Source organism: Anticarsia gemmatalis, chromosome 30, assembly GCF_050436995.1.
Source record: "Anticarsia gemmatalis isolate Benzon Research Colony breed Stoneville strain chromosome 30, ilAntGemm2 primary, whole genome shotgun sequence".
NCBI classification, from domain to species: domain Eukaryota; kingdom Metazoa; phylum Arthropoda; class Insecta; order Lepidoptera; family Erebidae; genus Anticarsia; species Anticarsia gemmatalis.
Window position 1 is genome coordinate 4,046,540 of NC_134774.1, and position 12,587 is coordinate 4,059,126.

The following is a 12,587-nucleotide window of genomic DNA, read 5'->3' on the forward strand; positions in this document are numbered from 1 at the left end:
CTGCGCCAAACGTGCATTTGATATGGTATTTTATGCACCAAATGCGATCGATCTCTCAGGTTAAGCTTCGCTTGCCGGGGTTGGTTTGTAGATGGGTGACCGTATTATGCATACCGAGCTCCTTTGTGTTTTATAAGGCACGATAAATTGTGAATCCCGGCAGTCATTTCAAAAAAATCTGTCAAGATAAGGCTTGTATGGGATCGATGGGATCAAAATTCCCACGGGATTGGAATCATCGGGATATAACTGTTCAAACGAAGGTAGGTCGGCATGCCGCTACCATTGCGTCGTAGGTTCGATTACCACACGGAACAATTAATTCTGCGATCTATCGAATTCACGACCTCCAATCGCAATGGTACTGGCGTGGCGACCTTAACCACTGCGCCATTGGTTTTTATTAATTTATTTTTTTCGTAGTCAAAAATGAAAGAGAAGAGGGAGACCCAAGACCACGTGGACAGAAGTGTTGCGGCATGAACATGAACATGAAGGCATGTGAAGTTGAGGAAGACGACGTCAAGGATAGGGCGAAGTGGAGGAAAGGTGTAAGGAAGGCTGACCCCACAACCATATGGGACGAATAGCCAGGAAGAGAGAGAGAGTAGTCAAAAATGAAAGACAACCATTCTCTATGATAATGTATTCTTAATTGTAAAGTTTTATTCATTATGTTATACATTTTACTTGTTCTACCGAAATATCAACTATGTCATTATAAAAACTTTAGCATCGTCCAGGCACCAAACCCGGACACAAAACACTGCCATTTGTAGGCAGTAGAGTCAAATCCTTATTTAACATGTCAGTATATATATTAAACAGATACTCTTATTGATAGAGTGGCAGTTTTACGACGTCTATAAAATAAACGGCTAGTTTCTTAACTAAAGTAATTGGTGAAACCAATAGCCATCTTCCCACAGCTTGTATCGCACGTTCCTAGCACGGTACAGTATAACGCTTGTGCTCTGAGAGAGCGATGTTGTTCGCGGGCGCGGGGACGTGAGCGCGGCAACGGCTCTTTGCTTTCTCCTTACACGAGCGATTGTTGTTTCATGCGCGATACAGTGTGTGTGTAAAGGTGGCTATAGACTTTTTCGCATTTGTCTTACAAATTGTTTCTTCATAAGACTATTAGTAGAACTTTATTCCTATATGGCTGTTACTTTAGATTAAGAAACATGCCGTTACCGTCAGATATTTAGCAGATAATTTAAACAACTGTTAAATTATATGTTACTTTTACCGTATTAGTAAAATCAGGTATTCTGTCCCGATAATTGAAAATACGCATCTTGTATTTGTCAAAATTTTATCATTATGCTGCCAGCGTGGTGGACTCAAGGTCTAACCCCTCCCTCATTACGGGAGGAGACCCTTGCCCAGCAGTGGGACAGTAATGGGTTAAATTTAATTAATAAATATTGTTGGAATATGGAAAAAAGGCGCATCTGCCCGTATTTTTTATATTTTTCAATATCGCTCCGTTAAAGTTTCAACTTAGCGAAACAAAGTGCATTTGTATTTTATTTGTATTTTACAATTCAAATATAAAAATATTTCCTTCTTCTTGTTAGATGCATATTTTCAACTACTGGGACCAGTATTGATCATATAATATTATTACATCATTCCACAAGATTTCGCAAGAGAGACCGAGACAAAAAACCTGCAAACACTTTACTTACAAACAAGACACCGATAGCCGGTAACGCAACGCTTGGCGCGGTCATTCCATAGATGGGTGACCGCATAGTGATATTTGAACTGGGTGTCTCTGTGCTACGTCGGTCACGGTTGTAGTCTATTAAGATAACAGTCGTTAAGCCATGTCAATGGTCTTCGGGCTTGAACAACTTTGACACTAGGTTGACCACTAACCATACGACAAGAAGACTTAGTGTCTCGGTCTCACATATGTGTGTACTAACTGACCCGCGCAACTTCGCTTGCGTCACATAAGAGAGAATGCGTCATAATTTTCCCCGTTTTTGTAACATTTCTCGTTGCTACTCCGCTTCTATTGGTCGTAGCGTGATGATACATAGCCTATAACCTTTCTAAATAAATAGGCTATCTAACACTGAAATAATTTTTGAAATCGGATCAGTAATTCCTGAGATCAGCGCGTTCAAACAAACTATTTTAGTCAAAAAAATATTTTAGTGTTAGATAGTCCATTTATCGAGGAAGGCTATAGGCTATATACCATCACGCTACGACCAGTAGGAGCAGAGTACCAGTAAAAAATGTTACAAAAACGGGGAAAATTTTGACCCATTCTCTCTTATGTGACGCAAGCGAAGTTGCGCGGGTCAGCTAGTATTAGTATAGATTTAAAATCCAGTAGCAGTCGTAGTCTTAAGTAGGGCTGCCAGATCTAGGTTGATCATTTCCATGAATTTTGTAAGGCCACGAACGTAATAATTTCGGTCTCCGGTCCAAGACTACTCTAACCCCCGGTCTCTGAGTACATTTAGCGGTAGTTTATCTATTCAATAGCGTATTTTATATGAGTTTTAACGCTATTGAATAGATAAATGTACCTAAGAAACCGGGGGTTAGTATGAATGAGCAAAAAAGCGTCTTAGTAAAGAGACGCCTATAGCCAGTTGCGCTCACCGGTCGGTAAACGATCTGTGGGTTAAGCAACCCTTGGCGCGGTCATAACATAGATGGGTGACCGCTTATTGGTATTTGAGCTGGGCGTCTCCGTGCTTCGGAGGTTACGTACAAAGTCGGGGTCTCTGTTCTTGTATACTAAGATAACAGTCGTTAAGCCATGTCAAAGGTCTTCGGGCTTGAACAACTTTGACACTAGGTTGACCACTAACCATACGACAAACCAACAGCTTAATAAAAGCAAGTATTCTTCAAGATCCCGGAAATTTATGCCATCTGGTAATCCTAGTCTTTGTCTGCGCCAACCGTCACATTTACATAGCAGTCTATATACCACGAAATAACTAATGCAAGAGGAAAGATTATTATTATATGTGCCTAGCACTACCCTAATATAAGATCCTTTTGTATATATAACTTAGTAAGCAATAAAATTATTTAAATTATATAACTCAAAGGTGACTGACATTTTTTTTAAAAGACAACTCCCGCACTAAGAATTGCTCTTGTGTCTGACTTTTACAAACATACAAACTACAGAAAAAAAGTACAAACGGACACGAAACAATTATATGTGGATCGCACAAATAATTGTCCCGTGTGGGAATCGAACCCACGACCTCCCGACGCAATGGTAGCGGCGTGGTGACCTAAACCACTGCGCCACGGAGGCAGTCAAATATATATGGAAAAGAATAAACGACTATTACAAATTATATAACCAACAGTATTTCAATGGCATTAGATTCATAATTTGCACTAATACTTTAATTTCGGAATAAGGTAGTTGACTGTGTTAACGAAAAATTATTAAACTCGTACTCGTAAAAGGTTCATCTAAAATGCTCAGACTATGTAGCTTTTCGTAAATAATGTTGAAATTGTAATTACCAGACTGAAACATTTTAGACACTCATTTGATACCAACGAAAATATGACATAGTGACGTCAAAATGTGTTTTTGACATTTCATAAAGAGTAGCTGATTTGACTGGTAGTCAACTACCGTATTATATCTACGTGGTTTTAGTGTCATCTCTTTGCTAAGTACTAGGGTATGTATAGCTGCACATCCATACTAATATTATAAATGCGAAAGTAATTCTGTCTGTCTGCTACTCAATCACGCCTAAACTACTGAACCAATTTGCAATAAATTTGGTATGGAGATATTTTGATACCCGAGAAAGGACATAGGTTATATATCATCACGCTACGTCCAAAAGGAGTAAAGAACCAGTAATTAATGTGACAAAAACGGGGAAAAATTTCACCCATTCTCTCTTATTGGACGCAAGCGAAGTTGCGCGGGTCAGCTAGTACTTTATATGGCACGCGCGCCACGCCCACATGACCCTTCCTCTTGTGTTAGGTATTCCGTGTTGCGATATATATTAGCCATCTTCCCACACAGCCTGTATCGCACGTTCCTAGCACGGTACAGTATAACGCTTGTGCTCTGAGAGAGCGATGTTGTTCGCGGGCGCGGGGAGGTGAGCGCGGCAACGGCTCTTTGCTTTCTCCTTACACAAGCGATTGTTGTTTCATGCGCGATACAGTGTGTGTAAAGGTGGCTATAGACTTATAGTAAGACTATTTCTACTTGTGGTTTTGTCTCAACGCAGCAGCAATATCTCTCACATCGAGCTGAACTTTAGGCTTGTGTTGCGGCGGCTCGAAGTAGAATTCGAACCGCTTGAACGATTCTATCTCACGTTCGGACACTTCAAGCGACGAGAGGTTAGTTATACTGGAATCAGGAAGAAACACGCTCGATTCTGAAATAAAAAACAAATATAAATCAGTATTTATGCTAAGGCCAAGTAGACGAGATAAGTTCTAAACAAAGTTTTTTAATTCTAAACATTTTTATTTGAAAAAAATAAAAAGTTCGGATTTTTAATAGCTTTTGTCTGTACGAAGACGAAAAAATATGATTGCATGATCAATTACTGTATCAACTTTTGGCGATTGAAAAGAGTGTGTGTGAGTTTGTTGCTAGCTCTTCTCATAAGGCTGTACACTTTCCGAGCTAGTGTTAGATTCAGTAATTGTAACGACTATCATAAGTGTCAATATTTGACCTAAATTAATAAATGATTTGATTTTGATTTTACGTAAAAATAAAGGTAGTACCTGTCTTAGCAGGCGGCGCCGCGGGCGGGGGCCAGCTCGGCGCCGCGCGGCTGAACAAGGACTCCTCACACTCGCCGCCCGTTGCCTCCTGCACAATACATACCACACAATTAAATAATAAGTTTAACCCATTACTGTCCCACTGCTGGGCAAGGGTCTCCTCCCGTAATGAGGGAATTGTTAGGCCTTAAGTCCACCACACTGACCAACTGCGGGTTGGGGACGCTGGACCTCAATAAATGTATTAAACAATTTTTAGGCATGCAAGGTTTCCTCACGATGTTTTCCTTCACCGTTGGAGCGTGTGATAATTATTTCTAATACACACATTTCCTTCATTACGTGAGGAGAAAAGCCTAGTAGTGGGACATTATATCTATACTAATATTATAAAGCTCAAGAGTTTATTTGTTTGAACGCGCTAATCTCAGGAACTACTGGTCCGATTTGAAAAATTCTTAGTGTTAGATAGTCCATTTATCGAGGAAGGTTATATGCTATATATCATCACGCTACGGCCAATAGGAGCAGAGTACCAGTGAAAAATGTTACAAAAACGGTCAAAATTTTGACCCATGCTCTCTTATGTGACGCAAGCGAAGTTGCGCTAGTGTTCAAATATAAAACAAACTCACCTGATTCTTATAAAATTTGCTTTCCGTGACATGATGTATAGTAACTTCGTTATTTAACTTCGAACCGACCCTTAATCTTTGAAAATACGGCAACGAATCCCCATTGGCCATATTATTTATACCAATATCATCATTTTTAACACTCTGATGTTCATTTTTATCACTAAACAGTGCATTCCTGAAAACATTCCTGTCTTCTTGTCCGAACGGAGTGTATAAACCAGTGAAATCGTTACTCTCCTCTTTCTTTAACGGAGTTCCTATAGGCTCCGGTCGTTGTATAGGATTCGCGAATAACGACGAATCGTGATCGAAATTCCGTTGTTCCGTGGGCCTAGTACCTATAGGATTAGGTGAGACAACAGGCTTAGGGCTGTGGTTTTCATAATACTCCGGAGTTAGGAAATTCCTTTGTTGGTTGTCGTCTGAAGTTTTAAACAACGAGTACCCTTCCTCATTTTTCTGAGTGAATGATGCCAAATTCATGATACGGGTTTGAAAATCGTCTTGTTTTGGCGAGTTTCTCGATTCATATTGACTCTGATTCGGTGGTTGGTAACTATTTGGGTTGACGTAGTTGTATTGCGGGCCGTACATCGGGTTCATTTGAGGGGTTGGGGTTCGAATCCCCATCAAACTTTGCTGATGCATCATCGTCATTAAAGGATTTCGAATTGTATACATTCCGTTTGACGTCGGCGTGATAGTTGCCTGGCAAGCATTCGGCGGCATAGGTATAGGGTCTGGGATTCGTATCTCCTGCTTCTTTTGCGCCGGCTGTTGGTTTGTTATTTGCACCGATGGCAAGTTAGGATGAAACATGGGGTTGCGCAAGGTAACCATCTTGGTCCCGTCCTGCTTATTGTCAGTCGTTTCGGCCGCCGCGGCCGCCTTTTTAGCCTTTTTCTTAGCTTTCTTTGATTTGCCAACTACTGGGGGTGGTTCGGGAATTGGGGCTGGTTTCGGCGGTGGTTCTGTGGACAAAAATAATTTATTAAACACCAAAATATGTCGCCTCTTTTTACTCAATATTAATTATTTTTCAACGTGGTAATTGATATTCTTATTAACTCTCGACGCAAAAAGAGGGGTGTTATAAGTTTGATGAGTCTGTGTGTGTGTGTCTGTCTGTGGCATCATAACTCCCGAACGGATGCAGCGATTTCGATTTAGTTTTTTTTGTATTAAAGGTTACATATGTGCGAGTGTTCTTAGACATGTTTGATAAAAATCTGTTGAGCCGTTAAAAAGTTGTAGGGGGTGAAAGTGAGGGGAGGAGAGGAAACTTACCCGGCTGCGAGGTGGTGAACATCATGAGCGAAGGGTCCGCGTTGATGACGGGCGCTGGACGCGGCACCGGCGTGGGGGTCGCTGGCAGCTGGTTGCACTTCCATAGCGGCTAGAACAATGTTATAATATATTAGTTTTACTACTAATGTTCGCTGAAATTCGACTATAATTAATTGAAATTATAATAAATCAAATCGAAATCAAATCATTTATTAATTTAGGTCAAATATTGACACTTATGATAAGACATCTATACTAATATTATAAAGCTCAAGAGTTTGTTTGAACGCGCTAATCTCAGGAACTACTGGCCCGATTTGAAAAAATATTTTTGAGTAGAATAGACCATTTATCGAGGAAGGTTTTAGGCTATATAACATCACGCTGCAACTAATAGGAGCGCAGTAGCAACGAAAAGTGTTACAAAAACGTGGAAAAATTTCACCCATTCTCTCTTATGTGACGCAAGCGAAGTTGAGCGAATCAGCTATTTCATATAAAAATACATAGCATTCAATAAGACCTCAGACAACTCCCGCACTCAGAATTGCTCTTCTGTCGCGGGGACTTTTACAAACATACAAACAACTGACACAAAGTACAACCAGACCCGAAACAAATATCTGTGGATCGCACAAACAATTGTTCCGTGTGGGAATCTAACCCACGATCTCCCGACGCAATTTAACCACTGCGCTACGGAGGTAGTATATTAGGTCGGGGAAAAAGTCTTTTCGCATTATAGTATGTATGAACTTGTAATAAAATCTCTTTGGCTTCAACAATCACAAATGAGTACACGGTTCATTAGGTTTCTTTCAGTGAGCTCGTGTACCCATGTACCCAAATATCGAGCTTTTTTGTGTAGAGAAAAGATTTTATTACAAGTTCATACATACTTCTTCTTCTTCTTAGCGTGTCGATGGCAAACAAATTATAGTATTAATTTAAAATAGTGTATGACACTTTCTGTCTTGCTATATACTGCCAGCCCAGTATTCAGCTACGTGTACGGCGTTTTCTGTACAGCTCATAAGGTCCTGGTATGAGCAAGAGTCAGCACTCCGGGCATGTCAACATGTGGGCCATGTCCTCTGTGGCTCCACATCTACAAGAAATATTTGACCTGTCGAGAAAACACACCTGGCCATGTTCTCCTTGCTGCGGCCTACCCGGGTTCGTAACCTATTGAGGGATTTCCATGTTGACCGCGGCATATTGTGTCCTGGTGGGAGTTCCTCGGCCGGGGGGACGAAGTCTAGAGGTGGAGGGTCATACATACTATAATGCGAAAAGACTTTTCCCCGACCTAATATATATAAATATAACATACCACAGATTTGATAGGCGGCGGTTCTTTCTTCTCACTGGGCTGTACTCTAGTCAGAGTGATGCCGGGGGGCAACTTGAGGTCTGCCACCTGTAACATTAATATTACACATTTATCCTACTAATCTTCTTCTTATTGTATGGTTAGTGGTCAACCTAGTGTCAAAGTTGTTCAAGCCCGAAGACCTTTGATGTGCCTTAACGACTGTTATCTTAATAGACAACCCTCGAGACTGACGTTTTACGTGCCCTCCGAAGCACGGAGACGCCCAGTTCAAATGCCACTGGATGACCGCATGCCATCCATCTATAGAATGAGCGCGCCAACGGTTGCTTAACCCACATATCGTTTACCGACCGGTGAGCGCAACTGGCTATGGGCTCACTTTATCCTACTAATAAAAAAATATAGTACAATTGATAACCTCCTCCTTTCTTAAAGTCGGTTAAAATATGCATATGAATGATTTCATTTAATGAGTGAATGACCGAACGAAAATTTATAACTAGCGAATGAATGATAGTCGCATAAATTATTCCGTAAATATATTGTCTATCTCTCGGGTTAAGCTACACTTGCCGACGTTGTCCTGTGGATAGGTGACCATAATATTTCGGAAGGCACGTTAAATTGTGGGCACCGGCTGTCATTTTCGAAGATCTTTGACAGTCGTTAACAGTAGTCAGAAGCTTGAAAGTCTGACAAGCAGTTTTACCGAGGGGTATCGTGTTATAACAGGGATGGTTAGGTTCGTCCAACTATGTTGGAGTCGGCTTCCAGTCTCACCGGATGCAGCTGAATACCAGTATTTTACATGCAGCGACTGTCTATCTGACCTCCTTACCCAGTTACCTGACTTATAACGCGATACCCTTCGGTAAGACTGGTTGTCAGTCTTTGGTCACCCATCCACAGAACAAGCTCGGCAAGCGTAGATTAGCCTTAAAGAAGGGTGGTCACATACCTGCACGCCACAGCTAAGTTGCTCCATGATGCTGCAAGACGCTGGCTTCTCCGCCTCATTCACACACGGATTCTGTAAACACACATTATATTTAACATTTAATTGCAACATATTTCTATGTGTTGTTGACTGTTGTTGAGTGTTGTTGGGTGTTGTTTAAGCTTACTTTTTTACTAACAACTTTTATTAGTAAGCTAAAGTTGTAAGTGTTGTTGAGAGCCGTTGCGTGTTGTTGAGTGTTGTTTAAGCTTACATTTTTGCTAACAACTTTTATAACTTCAACTTTTATTAGTAATCTAAAGTCGTAAGTGTTGTCGAGTGTTGTTGGGTGTTGTTGAGTGTTGTTTAAGCTTACATTTTTGCTAACAACTTTTATAACTTCAACTTTTATTAGGAAGCTAAAGTCGTAAGTGTTGTCGAGTGTTGTTGGGTGTTGTTGGGTGTTGTTGAGTGTTGTTGAGTGTTGTTTAAGCTTACATTTTTGCTAACAACTTTTATAACTTCAACTTTTATTAGTAAGCTAAAGTCGTAAGTGTTGTCGAGTGTTGTTGGGTGTTGTTGAGTGTTGTTGAGTGTTGTTTAAGCTTACATTTTTGCTAACAACTTTTATAACTTCAACTTTTATTAGTAAGCTAAAGTCGTAAGTGTTGTCGAGTGTTGTTGGGTGTTGTTGAGTGTTGTTGAGTGTTGTTTATGCTTACATTTTTGCTAACAACTTCGATAACTTTAACTTTTATTACTAAAGTCGAAGGTGCTATTTTTATGTGTTATTGCGTGGTATTGAATAACTTTCTTTTTGTTAAATCAAACAATGTTTGTTGCGGGAGCTGTTGTTCATTGTTGTTTAACTTACCCGAGTGTTGTTGTTGGATGTTGTTAGGTAATGTTGAGACTAGGGAATGCAATCCCGACTCGAGATCGTCAACTCGAGATCCCTCGCGATCAGAAATATCAATCCCGCGGGATCCCGAGATTTTCGGGATCCCGTCTAGTTAGTAAAAATAATACAATTCGAACGGCTTGTTTAATGTAATATGTGTGTGATAGTGTGGTGAATGCAATAAATTATTATTTGAAAGAAAATAAAAGCCTTTATTTTTCAATATTACTAACAACGTAACATAATTAACAGGTGTAATAACATGAACATAATCAAAAAAGTAGGTGTAGCTCCAGGAGATCAAAATAAAAAGTAATCACATGGCATTTTGAAAGTAGCCTCTTAAAATACAAAGTGTATCAATAGTACGAGCTTCTAATCGGCATCTTAAGTCTATTGCAATGTAGCCAGCTGCTGAAAATGCCCTCTCCGACAATCCCGAACGGGATCTCGTCATATTATGCTTCGGGATTGATCCCGAAAAAATACACGGGATCTCGCGAGATCGGGATCCCGCGAGATCGGGATTGCATTCACTAGTTGAGACTGTTTTAAATTCTGTTGTGTGTGTTGTTAAAAGTTGTTTGGGCAGATAGGGTGTGGTTTTGTGTCTGTGTTGTTCAAACTAACCTTTTTGCTAACAACTTCTATGGTAGTGTCGGGCGTGATGTTGATGACTTATTACATCTGTTGTTGAGTGTTGTTGTGAGTTGTTTAAACTAACCTTTTTGCTAACAACTTCTATGTTAGTGTCGGGCGTGATGTTGATTACTTGCTATATCTGTTGTTGTGAGTTGTTGAGTGTTGTTGGGTGTTGTTGAGTGTTGTTGTGAGTTGTTTAAACTAACCTTTTTGCTAACAACTTCTATGGTAGTGTCAGGCGTGATGTTGATGACTTATTACATCTGTTGTTGTGAGTTGTTTAGTGTTGTTTAAACTAACCTTTTTGCTAACAACTTCTATGGTAGTGTCGGGCGTGATGTTGATGACCTGCGGCTTGTTCTGTTGTTGCTGTTGTTGTTTCTTCTCCTTCTTGTTGTTTTGTTGTTGGGGCTGTTGTTGGGCGGCTTGCTTCGGTTGTTTCGGCTGTGGCGTGGGCGCTGGAATAAAAATATACCCTCTTATTCATAAACACACTATAAACCTATTTTAGTTAAAATGCTACTATAATATGATTTCTCTTTATCATTTCGCTAAGGAGTGAAAGTAACAATACACAGCCTTTCATAACTTCATATGTTTTTATGAATAAGACGGTGTATGTTATATCTAATATATAATATTCTCGCGTCCCAGTTTTCGTTACCATACTCCACCGAAACGGCTTGACCGATTCTCATGAAATTTTGTGAGCATATTGAGTAGGTCTGAGAATCGACCAACATCTATTTTTCATACCCCTAAGAGACATTTTTTTTATTCATATGACTAAACAACGTTTGCCGGGTCTGCTAATATCTGTATAATTATATATAACTCAAATGTGACTGACTGACATAGTGATCTATCAACGCACAGCACAAACCACTGGACGGATCGAGCTGACATTTGTCATGCAGGTAGATGTTATGACGTAGACATCCGCTAAAGAAAGGATTTTCATCAATTCTACCCTCAAGGGGATAAAATAGGGAATAAAAGTTTGTATAAAACTTAAAGTTTCAACTGACTGAACTGAAATTAACCTAGATTCATATCCTATCAATATTATAAATGCGAAAGTTTGTGACTATGTATGTATGTTTGTTACTCTTTAACGCAAAAATTACTGAACTGATTACGATGAAATCTATACTAATATTTGTTTGTTTGAACGCGCTAATCTCAGGAACTACTGGTCCTATTTAAAAAAATATTTCAGTGTTAGATAGCTCATTTATCGAGGAAGGCTATAGGCTATATATCATCGCGCTACGGCCCATAGGAGCAGAGTACCAGTAAAAAATGTTACAAAAACGGGTAAAAAATTCACCCATTCTCTCTTATGTGACGCAAGCGAAGTTGCGCGGGTCAGCTTGTTTGGTATATAGGTAGCTGAAGACTCAGAATAACACATAGTAACTACTTTTTATCGCGGAGTTCCCGAGAGAAACCATTTCACGCAAAACCAACTCAAAAAAATATAGTAAATAATCTCTCACCATTCTTCTCCAACTTGTTCTCTTTCCCTTTCTTCTCTTTCTTCTCCTTCTTCTCTTCTTTCTTCTTGACAGGCTCAATCTTCTTCGTCACTTCCGGTTTCTTTTCGTTCTTGACTTTCGCTTCCGGCTTCTGTTCCACCGGCTTTTTGACGTCGGCTTTCTTAGATTTCGCGTCGGCTTGTTTCTTTCTCTCCTCGTCTTCAGCCTAAAAGATTAAATTTTATCCATAATAATAATGTCCTCCTAGCCGATATACGGCTACGGCGGTCAGTTTCATTGAAACTGGCCATCTGTGCAGGACTTTGTTTATAGTGTCCAAGTGTGTGCACAATACACAGGTACACTCTCTATTCCATCACTCTCATAGTTTGGTGGGACGGATAACCGACACGACCAGTGAGAGGTCAGGCGCAGGACCGACGGCGACACGTGCTCTCCGAGGCACGGAGATTATCCATACTAATATTATAAATGCGAAAGTAACTCTGTCTGACTGTTACTCAATCACGCCTAAACTATTGAACCAATTTGCATGAAATTTGGTATGGAGATGTTTTGATACCCGAGAAAGGACATAGGCTAC

At 40.1% G+C, this 12,587-nt stretch overlaps 1 protein-coding gene across 1 annotated transcript in view; it reads right to left on the reverse strand.

Moving 5' to 3' along the window:
- Positions 1–631: 631 nt before the first annotated feature.
- LOC142985630 (uncharacterized) overlaps positions 632–12,587 on the reverse strand; it is a 56,094-nt gene continuing 44,138 nt past the window's right edge. Inside the window, exons 39-46 of the mRNA XM_076133915.1 lie at positions 12,005–12,209; positions 10,806–10,963; positions 8,984–9,055; positions 8,023–8,109; positions 6,690–6,798; positions 5,400–6,373; positions 4,765–4,852; positions 632–4,406 (exon numbers count right to left, since the gene is read on the reverse strand). Of these exons, the coding sequence (XP_075990030.1) occupies positions 4,228–4,406; positions 4,765–4,852; positions 5,400–6,373; positions 6,690–6,798; positions 8,023–8,109; positions 8,984–9,055; positions 10,806–10,963; positions 12,005–12,209 (1,872 nt within the window). The 3' untranslated portion in view covers positions 632–4,227. The remainder of the gene's footprint in view (positions 4,407–4,764; positions 4,853–5,399; positions 6,374–6,689; positions 6,799–8,022; positions 8,110–8,983; positions 9,056–10,805; positions 10,964–12,004; positions 12,210–12,587) is intronic.